This window comes from Podarcis pityusensis (assembly GCF_964106645.2).
Source record: "Podarcis pityusensis genome assembly, chromosome: 15".
Taxonomy (NCBI): Eukaryota; Metazoa; Chordata; class Lepidosauria; order Squamata; family Lacertidae; genus Podarcis; species Podarcis pityusensis.
This window is the reverse complement of record NC_138040.1, coordinates 29,627,843-29,645,685: the sequence shown is the minus strand read 5'-3', so window position 1 is coordinate 29,645,685 and position 17,843 is coordinate 29,627,843. Positions and strand designations below refer to the sequence as shown.

The window sequence follows — 17,843 nt, the reverse complement described above, 5'->3', positions numbered from 1 at the left end:
GAATAAAAAGCATTGGTAAGAACTTCCTTATCCATTTCTGGCAACCTACCGTGTGGGGTTGGATCTTCTGAAGCCTGACAGCATAGCACCCTGCTCTAGGGGCAGGTGGGACTGAGAAGTCTGGCTTCCAAACTGCTTCTCTCCCGCAGAGCTCCCTGTCCCCACAAAGCAGCACCGGCAGCCTCCCTCGGAATCTGGCCAGCACCCTGCAGGATATTGAGAGCAAGCGCCAACTGGCCCTTCAGCAAAAGGGTGGGTGCTGGGGAGCAGGAGAGAGTGGTTTGGGGTTGGGGGTGGGGGGGCAGGAGAATGTCCGCAGCCCAGCCAGCTCCATTGCTCGCTGGTCTGATGTTGGCGAGGGGTGGTGGCTTTGGCATCTCTGCCCCGGACTGGGGTGTGTGGGTGTCTTCCTGGCGTAGGAATGCCTTCAGGGACTGGCGGGAGGGCGCTGAGCTGCTGCCCCCGGCGCTCAGCCTGCTTTTGTCCTGGGCATCTCTGCAGGCCAGCAGGTGATTGAGGAGCAGCGGAGGCGCTTGGCCGACCTGAAGCAGAAAGCGGCGGCCGAGGCTCAGTCCCAGTGGGAGGCCCTGCATGGGCAGCCCCTTCCCCCTTCTCCGTACTCCCCCCTCATCCACCACTCCATCCTCCATCACCACCCACCGGGGGGCCTGGGCCTGCGCGCCAACGAAGACGGGGAGCGTGCCTACGACACCCTCAGCCTGGAGAGCTCCGACAGCCTCGACACCAACCTGTCCACGAGCGGCAACTCCGCCTGCTCCCCGGACAACGTCTCCAGGTACAGCGGGACAACAGCCGCCGTCCCTGAGGCCCGGCAGAGCAGCTCAGCCCCTGCCCTGCTTAGGGAAGGAAGAGGACACTCTCTTCCTCTTCCTCTCTTGTGGATCGAGAGGCAACCCTGGGCTTGGCTGCCTTCTCTGCCCCTACTACTCCCCTCTCCCCATTCCCCTGCCCCCCAAATGTCTCTATCAGCTTCTCCTGGGCTGAAGGCAGAGCTCCCTGCAGGGAGGCAGAAACTGAGCTGCCCTCTGGCCCTCCCCGCAAGCAGTGAGTATTCCCTCCGACCACCATCCATCCATTTCCTCCATTTCTCGCATGGCTCTTGAGCGTTGCCTCTGCCCAGTCTGGGTGTTTCCCCGTAGCAGAGAAGCCCACTGGCATGGCTCGCCGCTGACAGCCTGGCTTTGCCTTGCAGTGCCAGCGGGGCAGATGCAGGGAAGATCGAGGAGATGGAGAAGATGCTGAAGGAAGCCCACGCAGAGAAGTCACGCCTGATGGAGTCGCGGGTGAGAGAAAAGCTGGGGGCTGAGACATCCCAGCCACCTCCCCTTATCTCTTGTATTCCCCCTACGCTCCCTCCCCTTGGTTGGGCACTGCAGCCCCTTCTGCATTTCACGTGGATGTTGGGTCTCCACCAACTAAAAATGTTCCCTCCCCCTTGGCAGGGTTTCTTATCAGCTCTCCTTTCTTGGCAAGCAGGTGAGGGATTATTTCCCTCTGGCTGATGCCAATCACATGGGCTGATTGGGGAAAATGTTGGTGCAGAGTCAAGAAGGGAAGGGAGACTGTAGCTCATTGGTAGTGCAGAAGGTCCCAGGCTCAATGCTTGATGGCATCTCCAGGTAGGGCTGGGAATGTCCCCTGCCTGAATCCCCGGAGAGCCACTGCTGGTCAGTGTAGGCAGCACTGAGCCTAAATGGACCAGTCATCTCATAAGGCGACATATGTTCCCATTAAACAGCATCCCTTTCTTCTGAACCATAAGCGCTGGAGTCTTACAGCAGACACCTCAAAAAGAGAGTAGCTCACTAGGTAGGGCTAAAGCTTGGTGCTAGAGGATCTGCTTTGCAAGCAAAAGCTCCCCAATTGCACCCTCGGCATCTCCAGGTATATCTGGGGAAGATCTCCTGCCTGAATCCCTGGAGAGCTGCTGCCAGTCAGTGTAGGCAGTCCTGAGTTACATGGTCCAACGGATCTGACTCTGCATCCCTGTATGGGTACATATGGGCAGGTGGCATCCCAGGGTGGGACAGGGCAAGGTGCTGATGTGGGATGCCCCTTGCAGGAGCAAGAGATGGAGCTGCGGCGCCAGGCCCTGGAGGACGAGCGGCGGAGGCGGGAGCAGCTGGAGCGGCGTCTGCAGGATGAGACGGCGCGGCGGCAGAAGCTCATTGAGAAGGAGGTCAAGATGCGAGAAAAGCAGTTTGCCCAGGTATGGGGGCAAGGGGCTGAGCACAGCTCCTATTCTTCTGGTCCCAGTTAGGAGAAGCAGAACAGGTGGCAGGGAGGCTTCTGCTTCGCTGCCCAGTAAATCATGCCATGTGGCTTCTCCCACTGGACCTTGGGAAACTCCCTGGGGTTGGGGGGTCTGAAAGGACAACCAGCATTTAAGAGGGGAGCCTGCCAGGATTCTTCATAGCCAGCCCTGCTGAGCCCTTCCTTCCCTCCATGGGCCTGGCCTAAGTCCGGGTGCCACCATTTTGAACGAACCGTTGCCACTCCCTGACACGGAATGACGTTCATGCACGATCTGACCTGCTCGGTCATCAGGCACAAAAGCAAAATATGTGAAATGAGGGCATTATCGGGCTTCTAGCTAAACGGGCTTGGGGATTGCAGCTGGTTGCGCTGAACAAACTTGGGGTCCCTCCTGGCTCTGGCATGCAGCTCCTCCTTCAGTGTGGCTCCCATGAGCTGGGAGCCCTGGAGGCTGCACTGGGCCCGACATGGGAACTGCCCTCTGCCCCACACAGGCCCGCCCCCTGACGCGCTACCTGCCTATCCGCAAAGAGGACTTTGACCTGCGTTCGCACATTGAATCATCTGGCCACAGTGTGGACACCTGCAGCCATGTCATCCTCTCTGAGAAGATGTGCAAAGGCTACCTGGTCAAGATGGGGGGTAAAATCAAGTCCTGGAAGAAGCGATGGTTCGTTTTTGACCGCCTGCGGCGCACTCTCTCCTACTACGCAGGTAAGCCCTGTTATTTAAAAAAATTAAGGGGTTTGGTTTTTGCTGCCCAACTCCCCAAGGGACTGAGTCCTCTAAGTCCATGATTAGTCAGAGATTAATGGATGGAGGCAAGATCCATAGAAGGCAAGGCAGATCTTTATTTTTCTGTTGCAATGGAGTTCCCTCCCCTCCTTGCAAAAAGGTAGAAGAGACCCTGATCAATGGTGTGCAAGCCCCTATAAAGACTTTTGAAATTACCCACCCTGTAGCCCAAGACCACCCCCCAAAACATCATACATACATCACAGGAGGCAGAGGTCTCCAGCAGAAATTTGAGAGTGTTGCTTCTCTCCTGTCTGCCAGGATAATGCTTCCTTCAATGGAATTTATGGGTAGCCTGGTCATTCCTTTGAGATGGTAAACACTTTAGTTCCTGAAACTCTTACACATATTGATAGTTTGCTCAGCTTAACAGATACTTGCCAGACTGTATTTGCAGGGAGGTGTAAGCCCCTACAGTCCAAAGACCATTGGAAAGCTTTTCCCATTTTCTTCCTCCTTGCAGAGAAATATTTTGGGACAATTTGAGAGAATCAAAATGGCTTCAGGATTGCTCTCCTGTACTATTTCAGACACATGGTTTATATACTTATGTATGCGTGTTTACCTGAAATATTTATGAACATCTATTCTGTACCTGAGACCTTAGAATTCTTACAACAGCCCTGCCCTCTCTCTCCTGCCCAGAATTAGCCTCACTCTTCTGACTTCCCTCTTCTCTATCCTATTCAGACAAGCACGAGACGAAGCTCAAGGGCCTCATCTACTTCCAGGCCATTGAGGAGGTTTATTACGATCACTTGCGCAGCGCAGCCAAGGTGAGTGAAGCAGGGAATACAGGATCCCTTTCTGGGGGCAGCCACTTCACATGGGGGCGGGGGCTGGACGGGTAGTCAGGGTGTTGCTGGATTTAACGCAGCCATACAGCCAAGCCTCCTTCCCTCTTGGACTCTTACTTCCCTTCTCTCTCTGCCCCTTTCTTTCTCTCTCTCTCTCTCTCTCTCTCTCTCTCTCTCTCTCTCTCTCCTCCTCCAGAAGGGATTCTTCTCTCTCAGCCTGGCCAGTGTAGGTACCATCCTCTTTTATAGGCATGCCTGGTGGCTCCCCCTAAATGCTGCACTGCCTTGAGCATTTGAACTAACACGGCCTCCTTGTACTGGAGGGTTTCGGCTGCATTTTGACCTGAGCTCAGTGCCTGTGTGCGGAGCGGGAGACAGGATTTAACAGCGTGCCATGACTTCTCAAAATAATAATAATTAACAACAACCCCCCTGGCTGTCAGAATGGCATTGAAAAGTGTGCAGGCTGGACACTGGCTGGTATTCCCTGGTGAAGAATTCGGGTCCTCTGAACGCAGAATAAATCTTAAAATGATGCAGGCTGGAGGGCAACATTCACAGGGCCCTACCACCGACTGCAATCGCAGCCCAGCTTCCTCTCAGCCATGTTTCATCCTGCAGTCAAACTGGCCTTGGGCGCTTCTGCTACTAACTTGAGCCATGCCTGGTGGCTGCACCCAGCCTTCAAGCCCAGCTCCTCTTCCTCCTCCTCCTAAGGTGCCTTTAATTCTCGCCTGTTTTTCTATTCTCTTCCAGCACCTAGCCGACTTTCTCCCTGCCCCCTTCAGTGGAGAGGTTGGTCTCAACGCTCCCTACCGTGCATTGGGGGGTGGGGGGCAAGATGGGGGGTGTTTGTGGAAAAGCAGCCTCTGCTTACTCTTAACTGGGTTCAGTGGTTTTTGGTCAGGGGGTAGATATGGCATCTCTCCGTTCCACAAGCTGGTTTCTTAAGACACGCATTGAGTCTCTTTCCAACTTCCTTAGTGCTAAAGGAACCAATTTTTGGGGAAAGGCGAGAGACCTTCTAGCTAGGGGAAGCTTGCACAGCCAGGTGAGCCTGTCTCTTCTCTCGGCAGAGCCCCAACCCTGCCCTCACCTTCTGCGTCAAGACTCACGACCGCCTCTACTACATGGTGGCCCCATCGGCCGAGGCCATGCGCATTTGGATGGATGTCATTGTGACAGGAGCAGAGGGCTACACGCAGTTCCTGAACTGACGGAGGGGAGGGCCAGAGGATGCCACCGTGAGCCCTGGCCTGGCTGCCTCTTCCTCTGCGAGGGAGGCAGGAAGAGACACCAGTCGGCCTCGCTTGGACTGACAAGGCCCTGCCAGGCCTCCATCACTGCCGCAGCTGTAGGAGGGCAGCCTCGTGGGGCCACCTGTGCCAAAGATCTCGCGCTACCCCAGAGGGCAGGCCCAGCTCTGCCCCATGCTCAATTCCTGCAAAAAAGTGCTCAGGGCCCAGGTAGCAGCAGAAGTCAGCTGGGGGAGACACAGGTGCCTTCTGGCACTTAGCCCAGTTTTCTTCCTCCTAAGGACTAGCGGCATGGCCTGTGCCAGCTGCCCTATAAACCGCAGGGGAGGGTGGGCTTCACCTACCACCATGTGCCTTGTTGGGGGGGCGAGAGTAGCATCCGACACCTGTTCTCCCTGGCTTTGTCTAGTCCAAGGCTCAGGGTAGGGTACTGGGAGCAGGCAGACCTCTCCCCACACCTTCCCCGCTGCCAGGCGAAGGTGGGATCCAGCTCAGCCCGGTCCTCTTCCCATCCTACCCTCGGCCAGAAGAGGTGGATTTCTTTTCTTTTGCCTCGGTGGTCACTTTTATACCTTGCTTTAAAAAACTACAGCAGCTCTCCTTCTGTGCCTCAGGGCTGTTGAGGTTGCTGCTGTTGGGGGGGGGGGAAGGACAATAAAACCTTTTATGTAACTAGAGCCTGATCATTTGCTTCTTTTCCTCCATGTAAAGGGGACCGCCAGGAGGTAACAGCAGCATCCCCCCCAACTTCACCCACAGTGCGCATCATGTAGTGTTCTTAAAGGGTGGCAGGTTTGCATCTGTCCCCTGGGCAGGGGGGGGCCTGTCCTGAGAGCCAGACTCTATCCCCTCTTGGTTGCCATAGCCATGCCCAGCATTGATTTGGGCATTATTAGAAACAAGTTCGAAGTCTGCTTGTGTTTAAACAAATCCTGGAGGGATGCTGGCCAGAATCGCACCGAGGGCAGGCACTAGTTCCACAGAAACCTCTGAGCGGCCTTTCTTGGGCAGAGCAAAGGTCTCACAGTGGCAAAGGCACAGTCTCAGGCAGGACAGTGGCTGCTGCGTTAAGGCCTGGTGCTTCTGCCAGAGGCAATACCAGTACAGTGGTACCTGAGGTTAAGTACTTAATTCGTTCCGGAGGTCCGTTCTTAACCTGAAACTGTTCTTAACCTGAAGCACCACTTTAGCTAATGGGGCCTCCCGCTGCCCCTGTGCCGCTGCCGCGCGATTTCTGTTCTCATCCTGAAGCAAAGTTCTTAACCCGAGGTACTATTTCTGGGTTAGCGGAGTCTGTAACCTGAAGCGTATGTAACCCAAAGTACCACTGTAAGTGCCATCAAGCCTGTCTTTTAGAAGTTACTGATACTCCCATTGTCATCCTCCAGGAATTAAGTCTAATCCCATTTTTAAAGCTGTCTTAAATTACTGGGCGCGTCAGTACTTGTGGGACTGAATCAGGAAGAACTTTCTGACAGTAAGCACTGTTCAAGAGTGGGACGGACACCCTTGCGAGGTGGTGGGCTGTCCTTCCTTGGAGGTTTTTAAGCAGAGGTTGGATGGCCATCTGTCATGGATGCTTTAGTTGAGATTCCCGCATCACAGGGGGTTGGACTAGATGGTCCCCCCTTATGATACTATGAACGCCGTAGTTTAACTAGGCCCTGTTTGAAGAAATCCTTCCTTTTGTCTGAATTGAATCTCCCAACAATCCCCTTTGTTGGGTGGCCCTCAAGTCCCAGTATTACAAGAAAATCTCCCTCTTCCTTTTTCCCACAACCCAACATAAATTTAATACCGCAGTCCTGTCCCCCTTAACTCCCCCTATGCTAAAAATGTTTGCAGCAGCCCCTTGATGATTGTGGCTGTTCTCATCCAAACTTTCTCCTTCTCTACAGTGTTCTTTATTTTAAGGGAGAAATCGGAGATGTACACAGCATTGTAGCTGCTTAAAGGCAGTGCAGTGTCAAAGCTTCTGGTAGGACCAGGCAGACATGCTCTGGTTAGCCTTCCTTGGCTCCTGCCTCTTTTCCTCAAGATCTGGGAGTGATTACAAGGCACTGTCCCTAGGTCAAGCCCCTCTTTTCAGAGGCAATATACCACTTGCTGAGACACCAACGTCTAATGCAGCCTTTCCCAACCTGTGGGTCCCCATATGTTGTTGGACTACAACTCCCATCACCCCTAGCTAGCAAGGCCAGAGCTGAGGGATGATGGGAGTTGTAGTCCAACAACATATGGGGACCCACAGGTTGAGAACCACTGGTCTAATGGATATTTGTGGGAAGGGACCAATGTTAAGCAACATCCAGAAGGAGGAGGAGGAGGACGGTGAGCGACCTGATCTCCCAAGGCGCTGATTTAGCCATTATTGCATTTCTATTCCCAATTTTTCTCCAAGGAGCTCAAAATGCTGTACCTGGTCTTCTTCCTCATTCAATCCCCAGAACAACCCTGTGAGGGAGGTTAGGTTGAGAGGCAGTGGCTGGCCCAAGGACACCCCATGAGTGTCACAGCCATGTGGGGATTTGAACGCTGGTCCTAGTCGAACACTAACCACTGCACAACACTGCCTCGCTTCCTGTAGGCTTTGCACAAGTGGAATGTGGTGGTCAGGGCGGGTTATCGCGTGTAGAGAGATGCAGAGGAGAAGCAAGCAAGTTGGCTTTATTCTCTGGCCCCAGCCATGCAGAGCACCAGCCCACCCAGACAGACATCAAAAGGACAGCCACTTTTGGTGATGGAGCAACATTCTGGGCCAGCAGCAGCCGCCACTCCTAGATCAAGGACAGAACAAGGCAGGCCCCAACGCAGAGCCAGGAGCGAAAGAGCAATGTGCCTGCAGAGGTGAGGCGGTCGCCATAGAGATGCAGGAGACGCAGAGCCAATCCATTGGTCCAACCAAACCCCTCCTGCAAAAGGAGATGGGAAGGTCAATCCAGGCTTCACAGCGGCTGCAGCCAGGTGCCCCTACATCCAGCCCCATATGTGGTGGAAGCAGGAACCAGTTTATGGCTTTGATGGGGGAAAGGGCTTAATGCCTCACCTGTACTTGATACTCTCCCCCACCACCGGGTTTTCCATCGCCTTCGACATCATACTGGAGAAAAAAAGGGGGGAGTTAGGGCAGACAGGCAGGTACACAACCTCAGTAAGGTGTGGGTAAGGATGACGCTGGGTATGGAGTGTGTGGCAGGACAATCACTCCACCCAGAGCAACACGGGGAGGGTTTTCTCTTCTTGTACCCGAAGCAGGCTTGGAGGACAGCTAAGAGAGCTTGCAAACGCCTCTTCGCCAACCCCATTGGGAATAAAGGATGGCAGTGGCTAAGAGTACCAGACACGGGATTATGTGCTATGTAGCAGCAGCAAGACAAGGCTGGTCTGGGAGCACAGGGTGTGTGTTAGTGTGCGCGTCTTACCTTCTCATACATGTAGTGGTATTTCTCGTAGACAGCCAGGTTCATGCTGATCCAGCGCTGTGCCAAAGTGAAGGCCACTTCTTGTGCTCGAGGCAATGAGGACTTGGCCAGACCTGGCGAGCACAAAGTGCTGTCAGAATGCAAGCAGGGGTGGCAGCGGCCCTGCCGAGGAGCAGTGCCGCATCTTTCCCTGGGTGAGGCAAGGCTGCAACTGGCAATAGCAGACCAAGAAGGGGTGGGTGGAAACACCCCTTCTGTGCAATTGGCAGAGGGGCATATATTTGCAACACCTGGAACTAGTAAACCTCCAAAGAGAGAGCTCTGTTTTCCCTTTAGAACATTTCAGAACAGGGCTTTACCTGAGATCACCACGTCCTGGAGAGGGGCCCAGGCATTTGGCAGGTCCCACTGCTGCTGTGTTCGAACCAGAGAGGTGGGCACTCCGTGGGGATAGGAGAGCGCTGAACTCGACTGCGGGCACAAACACACTGTGTGGTTCAGAGGCAGTTTTAGGGCAGTGCAACCTGTTTGGCCACACTGCAGGGGGCACCTCAACAATGCTATAGAGTGGAGCAAGAAAGCGGTGTGTGTGCCAAATTTCGGCATTGCACAGGGCACCATTTTAATAATTGAGAGCCCAAAGTCTGCCACTGTGTGTCTGGAGCAACAATGAGCAGAAGGGCACCTTCAGGAATCAGGACAGAAGGGACCAGTGGCCTGGACAGAGGGTGAGGCTGGTGTAGCAGAGGGTGCCATGGGGTCGCCCATGCAACACAGCGCATAGAGTTGGGCAAGTGCAAATCACAGGTACTGTAGGGAGGTAGAAGTAGCAGGTGAAATTTAGCGTGTTGTTTTATTATATATGTATACCACCTATACCCGCAGGTCTCAGGACGGTTACAATATAAAATCACAAAATACATAACACACACACACACACACACACACACACACACACACACACACACATTTTCAGTGGGCATTGGATGTCACTTTAAAGTAGCATTTTTGCCTGGCACCTAATGGTGTATCATGTAGGTGTCAGCTGAACCTCCCTGGGGAGAGGTACAGTTGGTAGCTGCCTGACCAGGGACTTGGTGCAGGTTTTCCACAAAGCCTTCCTCTAAAGGAGAAGGCCTCACGGTTTCCCTGGCAGTTCATTCCACCACTGCTCTTTCTGGTCAGAAGTTCTTGCTCAACATGCCTCCTGTTGAAAACCCAGAGGGCTTCTCTCCCACTAAACTTGGCAAAGCGCTTGGAAGGCTTATTTCAACAGTGCTCCACTCACTGGTGGAGGAACGGGAGTGTGGAGGGAGCGGACTGCCCCCGGTACCACTATTCCGGTAGGGTGCCATCGTGGCAGCCCCCGCCCCCAGACACGCACCACCACCCCACACACCAGGTGCCACGCCCCCCTCCAGAAGGCATGTCACGCCCCCAGGGGTGCCAGCCACGCCCCCGCCTGCTCTCTGCCCCCAGTAGTGGTGCATGCAGCTTCGCCACTGGCTCCACTCTCCTTCCTGCACGCCTGCTCTGGCAGATTTCCTTTGAAGCCTGCCTTAAACTCCAAAGTGCCCCCAAGAGCACCCAGGAATCCATCTGGGTGAAGAGAAGGGTGCCCACATTCCCCAGCTCTAGGAACTGTTCCCAATTCCCTCCAGCTAGCTGGAGAGGTCCCAGCCTCCACCTCTGATACTCCCCTCTCCCCAGCCCAGTCGCACCTCCCTACGTCTGCTTACCTCCAGGTAGCGAAGGGCTTTCTCAGAAGTGGCCACATCCACCCCACATTCCATCCACAGGGGCATGAGGTTGGTTGGATAGAAAGCCTCGTTGTGCCTCTGGTGTAGCAGGTTGTAGTCCAGCCAGACTTCAGTACTGTTGCTCCAGAGGACAGCACGGATGGCAGCCACCCGTTGCTCGTGAGCAGCCTGGAACAAGTTGGCCTTCTCGTTGTTCCCTGGAGAGGCAACAGCAGCCTCAATTTATGCAGCTCCAAAAAACCTCTGTCCTGTAAGCTCAGCTTCCGATTAATCCAGGGTGGATCCTCTCTCCCCAGCTGGCTAGACCTCCTTTCCCCAGCATCACACAGGGATGCCAGCTCACCTCTGCCAAGGTGGCAGCTGTGCAACACCAACTGCAGAGGTGGACTACGAGGTTCCCCCTGACTATGCAGCTGTGTCATCCTGTGCCTGGGAGCCAGTCCAAGAAACCATATGCTCTGCACCCACCAGGGATGTGGGCTGCACCATTCAAGACCCCTGCAGCCACATACCCCATAACTTTAAGCATGACATTCAGGAATTACAGAAGTCATCCCAGCTTCTCATTGGATCCCGAGATGTCCTGGTTTGGCTCCCACAAACCTGCCACCCCAAAAGATACACATCCCAATTTTCCTCTGCGGCGTGTTGGAGGCTATGTCCTCATTGGGCTCCCAGGGGATACCTCATCTCAGATGTCTCACCCAGAACCCCATAGAATGTGGCCAGAAGCTGTTCCACCCTGCAAAGGATGGCGTTCAAGTCCACTGGCACGATGGCACTGGTTTTGGTGTCTTTCAGAGAGGCCTCAAGCAGGGATGACTCCGGGAGGAACCAACGAGAGGAGAAATCCCAGCCTGACTCAGCTGCACTCTTCAGCTCAGCCCAGAGGATTTCCCGGGCTCCTGTGTAAAGAAACAGGACAGGAGAAGAAAAAAGATAATCAACGAGGCAGGGCAGGGAGAACCACCCCAATGTGCCTTGCACTGCCTTCAGTATCCCAAATAAGGCCTAGATGGAGCTCTCCTGTTGTCTCCCCCTGGCTTACAAGGCCAAGCAACACCCCACCAGGGCATGAGGGAAATCCCTGGGACCCTGTTGGCTGGCTGGGGAGCATGAAACCCTCCTCTGCCCACAGGCTCAGCTCTGGGTCCAACCTAGAAAGCAGCCCTACAGGGATGCAAAGGGTGGAAGCTTGCAGGGCTAGTTACCTTCATCTAAGCCAGCAGCAGTTTCCACATCCTTCATGTAGGACTCTGGTCTGGGAGGAGGAGGAGGAGGAGGGTGAAATAATGTGGATTTAGTGAGAATTCAGTTCTTAGAAGCCCATTGCCACCTCAGAAGATGGGCATGTGACTGCCCAACCAATTCCAAATGTGATGCATTGCACACCTCACCTGGGCTCCCCAACTTGGACATTGTAACGGTTCAAGGTGTATTTCTTGCCCCCAAAGGAAACATTGACAGCCCGATGATCTTGCCAAAACTGGTACTCAGCCTCAAGGAGACGAAGATTGTTCCTGAGGTAGGGGGGAAAGAGCCAGAAAGAGCAACTGGGCACAATTGGCAGGGTATGTCCCGGCTGGGAAAGTTCCTAGAGCAAACCTTTTCAGCAGGGGGCCGGTCCACTGTCCCTCAGACCTTGTGGGGGGCCGGACTATATTTTGGAAAAAAAAAAAATGAACAAATTCCTATGCCCCACAAATAACCCAGAGATGCATTTTAAATAAAAGGACACATTCTACTCATGTAAAAACACGCTGATTCCTGGACCGTCCGTGGCCCGGATTTAGAAAGTGATTGGGCCGGATCCGGCCCCTGGGCCTTAGTTTGCCTGCCCATGTCCTAGAGGCATCAGGAAAGGCACTTGGAAGCCACATTTGAGCACAGAGGCTGAAACAGGTGGAAGAAGATGGACACCTTTCTGTCCTTCTCATGTCACCAGCTCCATTCCTACTTGAGCAGGCAGTCCAACACCTGCCCACACCCAGCATGCCAATAATAATAATAATAATAATAATAATAATAATAATAATAATAATTTATACCCCGCCCTCCCCAGCCAAGGCCAGGCTCAGAGCGGCTTACAAGCAATAATAAAAACAAGTTGAATGATTACAACTTAAAAACAAGATTAAAATACATTAAAATATTGAAACATTAAAATATTAAAATGCAGTCTCATCACAGGAGGAGAAAGGAAAAAGGAAAGAGGGGGAAGGGATCAAGTTGATTCCAAGGCAAAGGCCAGGCGGAACAACTCTGTCTTACAGGCCCTGTGGAAAGAAATCAGATCCTGCAGGGCCCTGGTCTCATGAGACAGAGCGTTCCACCAGGCCGGAGCCAGTGTTGAAAAGGCCCTGGCTCTGGTTGAAGCTAATCTAACTTCTTTAGGGCCCGGGACCACTAGGGTGTTGCTATTTATGGACCTTGAGGCTCTCCGTGGGGCATACCGGGAGAGGCAGCCCCGTAGGTACAAGGGTCCTAGGCCATGAAGGGCTTTAAAGGTCAAAAGCAGCACCTTAAATCTGACCCTGTACTCCACCGGGAGCCAATGCAGCTGGAAAAGCACTGGGTGAATATGCTCCCATGGCAGAGACCCCGTGAGGAGCCTCGCTGCAGCATTCTGCACCCGCTGGAGTTTCTGGGACAGCTTCAAGGGCAGACCCGCATAGAGCGGGGGAAGAAGCAGAAAACTGGGTTCCCCCCCCCATGCCCCCTGCAAAAAAAAAGGATGGGGACTGGAGAGAACCAGGGCTCTTACCTCAAAAAGTCGGTGTCGTTTGTGTGTTTCCAGTAACTCTCCACCATCAGGGTGAGGAAGGGGGGCTGACTTCGGCGCTCATAGTAGACCCTTCCCCCATTTGGGATGTGGCCCAATCTGTCATCAGGAAGCAAAATTGGAGCAGGAGTGTGTATGGCAGCTTGCGCCAATGAAGTGTGCGCACACAGTGCGCTGATGGGGTATATGTTTCCCTTCCATTCCCAAAGATAAGCCCAAACACTTCTGGCTGGCCATTCGTTCCCCCTTCTCATCCCTTCGGGAGATAGCCAGAGCAGAAGGAAGAGACCCGCCCCGTCACCCCAGGAGAATCTCACTTGTCCACAAGGTAGAGGAAATTCTCAATCATGCCTTTGGCTGTGGCTGTCATATTGGAGAGCAGCAGCCCTTCAATGACCCAGAAGGAATCCCTGCAGGAAAAGACCAGGGTTCTAGAGGAAGGCAGCAGCAAATGAGAGACCAAAAAGAAGCTGCCAGGCATGGCAGGACCCCCCTCCCGCCAAATCCTTGGCTCTACACACTTCTCACCAGTAGTAATATTCAATGAATCTCCCACCAGGCACTATCAGTGGGTTTGGCACATAGATCAGGGAGTGACGGTCAGGGCTAGTTTTGACTTCTGGTTTCATCTGAAAGGCAAAGGTTTTTCATTTATTTATTTATTATTAATGTTGCAATACATATATGAAATCTTTACATGATGATACATATACATTATATTCGTAAATTCACATTTTCACATTTCATTATGTACCAGCATTTATCCATTTCTTATTTCTTGCCCTGTGTCTTCCCTCCACCCATGCGTGACTTCCTTGTTATTATTTTATAACTTTATTATTGAGATTGTATTTTTGTATCTTAATAATTAAACATTCAGTCTTATATATCTGCTTAGCTTAACTTGACTTAACTTTGTGAAATCAGTCTATACATATCAATAAATTATCGTTGGAGCATGTTTTGGCCATGTATTCTTCTACACATTTCCATTCCTGTTTGAGATTTTGATTAGATTGCATTCTAATTGTAGCCGTCATTTTTGCTAATTCAATCATTTCAAAAAAATTATGTAGCCAATCTTTCAATGTTGGTACTTTCAATTTTTTGCAGTCAATAACCTTGCGGCGGCTGTTGCATATAAAAAGATTCTCTTCATGTCTTTGGGGATTTCATTTGTTATAATTCCTAAAAGGAATGTTTCTGGCTTCTTTCCAATTGTTGTTTTAAACATTTCTTTCAGTTCCTCATGTATATTTCCCCCCCAAAAAATTATTTTATCCCATCCCCACCAGACATGATATAAGGATCCCTCTGATACCTTACATCTCCAACACAGATTCGATGTTAATTTATAAATTTTAGCCAGTTTTACAGGGGTTAAGTACCACCTGTAAAACATCTTCATAATGTTTTCTTTGATAGTAATGCATGTGGTGAAATTAATATCTGATTTCCAAAGTTTTTCCCAATGATCTAATGAAATCGCAAAGATTTGTCTGTCAACCTCTGCTGGGGCACAGCCAGCCCTCAGCTCTGGAGGCCCTTGGGGATTACCTGCCTGCCTAGCTGCCTCCATATGGCATTCAGATCCCGGGCCCAGGACTGCAGCTTCTTGTCCGCAATCCCCTGAAGAAGTGGGGGGCTAGAAAGAGAGCAAAGAGAGTGATGGAGAGGCCAGTCCAGCTGCTCAAGGGCCACATGGCAACTCCCAAAGAGAAGGCAACAATTGAGACCTTGAGGCGCTTCACGAGGCTCTCTCACCTAGTTCTCAAAACCTGCAAGAGCCCTGGGCAAAGGAGGAGGACGGTGCCAGGCACACCACTCAGAGATTTCCTAAGTCATGATGGCTATGCTCTGTCAGCATGATGGGAGGACTGCAATGCATCTGAACACCAGTTGCTGAAAACCACAGGAGGGGAGGATGAACTTGTCCTCAGGGGTCCCGTTTGTGTTTTTCCCATTGGCAGCTGGTTGACCACTCTGAGAACACGATACTGGACTAGATAAGCCCTGATCCAGAAGGGCTCTTACTATGTTCTCATGACAGGGTGTGCTAAAAATGGACTTCTAAACCACCTTGTTGAGGGAACACAACAATCAGTGTGGTGTAGTGGTTAAGAGCGGTGGACTCGTAATCTGGTGAACCGGGTTTGCGTCTCCGCTCCTCCACATGCAGCTGCTGGGTGACCTTGGGCCAGTCACACTTCTTTGAAGTCTCTCAGCCCCACGCACCTCACAGAATGTTTGTTGTGGGGGAGGAAGGGAAAGGAGAATGTTAGCCGCTTTGAGACTCCTTCAGGCACTGATAAAGCGGAATATCAAATCCAAACTCCTCTTCTTCGTCTTCTTCTTAAATAAAACATGGAGCCAAGGAAATAAAGCAAGTCCAGTTAGGGACCCAGCATTTATTTCTTCTATTGCAATGGGGCAGTGCTCAACTTAATGTGGTTACGGTGTGTTCCCTCAAGCAATGAGCAAGGTGGCACAGAAGCCCATTCTTACCACAAGGGCGGCACCTTGTGTATGAGTCACCACCCAACTCACCTCGGAAGGTGGCAAAATGAAGAGGAGCCCCTGAACTTAGCAACCAGGCAGGTTTGTGTTTGTGGGAGAAGAGGCAGCCCTTCTAGTAACCTGGCCCCAATACATTTAGGATTGGATAGGTCAATGCCAACATTTTGAACAGAACCCAGAAAGGACTTAGAAGCCAGTGTGACTGTTGAAGACCTGGTAGTCCCACTTAATAGTTGTGCTGCTACATTTTACAGCGAAGTTTCTCAAGAGTCCTAGACGGCAGCTCCACATAAGAGCACGTTGTAATGCTCTGAAACACCTCACAGTCCGAAAGGCATAGAACAGGAGCACACAGCGCCCAGCCCCAGCTCTTTTGCTCCCCGAAACCCGCCCCCAAGCTGTGCTGGTAGAGAGAGGAAGTGGGTAGAGGTGGTCAACACTGAGCAACAGAACCCTACCTGTCTGTCCAGTCTGGAGGTTCCCAGTTCTCAAGCTCCTGCCCTCGTGGGGAAAAGTTTTCATCTACAAATACTTTCAGCTGCTCTTGGGACAAGTCCCTGCCAGGCGTCTCGTTCACCAACTTCTGGAATCGCTCCAGAACCACCTCTGTGAAGGGAAGAGATATCACAGCAAAGACCAGGCCTTGTCTAGACTCAGGGTATAGGAGAGAAGGATGGTTCTAGCAAGCCCCAGCCTTCGATCCCTAAGAAGTCTAACCTCACAGCACCAGCACATTTCTTGCCGTGTGAACAAGCAGCAAATTAGGCCACTCCAACCGAGGTTGGGTGGCTGTCCCCCAAGACCGCCACACCATTCAGGAGATGACAGGTTCCACCTGCAAGCTTGTCTTGCTGTCATTCCGGGTGTTATCCAAAGCTGGCACATTCCAAACTGTGTACGTTTCAGACTTTGAAAGCTCCAGCAATTTGCCTTGACTTGTTACAGAAGCCGGAAAACCTGGTATTCAGTAAGCCAAATAGATACACCCTTTAGGGGGAGAGGCTCTGGCCTCAGCAAGAAGAGGGCTGGGGGAATAATGAGGGTCCGGCATCTCCCCATTGGGTGGAGGGTGGGGTTGACTGGGCCTTGGCCATTCACCTGGACTTTCCTTCAGCGGCATGTCCACAAAGAACTTGTCATCTGTAAAGAGCTTGGCTTGCTGGACCTGCCTCAGCAGCTCCCCGGTGCAGTAGATCTCACTGGAGGGGTGGGGAGAAAGAAGCAAGTGCAAGAGGGTCAGCAAAGACCACCACCAGCGGAATCCTTCTGTTCTAAAGGAAGTGGGGAGCGGGGAGGGAATTGCCTGCCAGACCTTGGGGTTATCCTTTCCTACAGTGAGCATGGGCTGCACATGGATCCTACAAATACACACTAATATCTTCACCCAATCAAAGTGACTTGAGAGCTGAAAGATTTTTCACAGCATACAGCTGAGGAGGAAGAGGTGACACAATGGAAGACCAGAGGGGAGAAAACTGCAGTCATCCTGGAAAGCGAGCAGAGCAAGGCATGGAGGGGACAGAGGTTCTCCACACTCTGCCTGGCAAGTAACCAGCCAGCCACTTTGCCTTGCACAGAACATCTGAGAACAGCAGGATAGTGTGAAACCAGTAGGGGGAGGCTCAGGCCACTTGACACTCTCGCAGCCAACTTCCCTCAAGAGATGAAAGTGAGCCCTGCCTGATGCTGGCAAAGCAAGATCAGCAACCATGGTTCAGAGCAAAGAGCATCTAAGCCCCCTGACTGGGGTGCCTCCTACCATCCTGGGAGAACATACTGTAACATCTCTGATAACCTCATTTATTTCCTGCTGTTCCCCCAGCGAGCAATGCAGTTCTCTCAGAGGGATTCATGGCTGAGAAGGGATCTTCCTGTATCTTAGGCCAGCACTAACCACTGCAGCACACTCGGGATCCCTTCAGTTTTAGTGCAATGGCAAGGTCTTCAAAAATGCTCTCCTGGGTAGAACCTGAAGAAGCTCATACTCCTGCCCCCTACCCTACCCTCACCCCCGTTTCTCCATAGCCCCAGAAAACTCACTCACCTGTCACAGGGTGGTGGTAAGCTGCTTGCCACTGCCTGCTGCCCAGCAACAGCTATGCAGATACCCAGGAGCACCCACCAGGCCATCCTGGTGGAACAATTATTTGCTGTAGAGAATTGCTGCAAAGAAAGCTGTTGGACTTTACCCATGTGAAGACCAAAAAGCAACTCTGGAACCTGACCTGGGGCTTATT

General features: G+C 52.3%; 2 protein-coding genes across 15 annotated transcripts in view; one reads left to right on the top strand and one right to left on the bottom strand.

Annotated features, from left to right (window-relative positions):
- PHLDB1 (pleckstrin homology like domain family B member 1) overlaps positions 1–5,797 on the top strand; it is a 45,292-nt gene extending 39,495 nt beyond the window's left edge. For 10 of the 14 annotated variants that reach the window (XM_080983367.1, XM_080983357.1, XM_080983366.1 and 7 more), the window contains 9 exons: positions 150–252; positions 502–796; positions 1,214–1,304; positions 2,084–2,230; positions 2,772–2,991; positions 3,763–3,848; positions 4,066–4,095; positions 4,626–4,664; positions 4,946–5,797. In XM_080983367.1, coding sequence (XP_080839493.1) covers positions 150–252; positions 502–796; positions 1,214–1,304; positions 2,084–2,230; positions 2,772–2,991; positions 3,763–3,848; positions 4,066–4,095; positions 4,626–4,664; positions 4,946–5,086 — 1,152 coding nt within the window. In that variant the 3' untranslated portion in view covers positions 5,087–5,797. The remainder of the gene's footprint in view (positions 1–149; positions 253–501; positions 797–1,213; positions 1,305–2,083; positions 2,231–2,771; positions 2,992–3,762; positions 3,849–4,065; positions 4,096–4,625; positions 4,665–4,945) is intronic. The other 4 variants (XM_080983365.1, XM_080983362.1, XM_080983361.1 and 1 more) reach the window with 2 other exon arrangements.
- Positions 5,798–7,774: 1,977 nt separating this feature from the next.
- On the bottom strand, positions 7,775–17,819 carry TREH (trehalase). The gene is made up of 15 exons (XM_080983536.1): positions 17,651–17,819; positions 16,705–16,805; positions 16,065–16,212; positions 14,647–14,734; positions 13,618–13,718; positions 13,407–13,499; positions 13,072–13,188; positions 11,705–11,827; positions 11,519–11,568; positions 11,012–11,212; positions 10,287–10,504; positions 8,907–9,018; positions 8,548–8,660; positions 8,172–8,225; positions 7,775–8,037 (listed from the first exon to the last, which is right to left on the bottom strand). The coding sequence occupies exons 1-15, from the start codon at positions 17,797–17,799 to the stop codon at positions 7,903–7,905; spliced, it is 1,803 nt and encodes a 600-aa protein (XP_080839662.1). The 5' UTR covers positions 17,800–17,819; the 3' UTR covers positions 7,775–7,902.
- Positions 17,820–17,843: the final 24 nt, after the last annotated feature.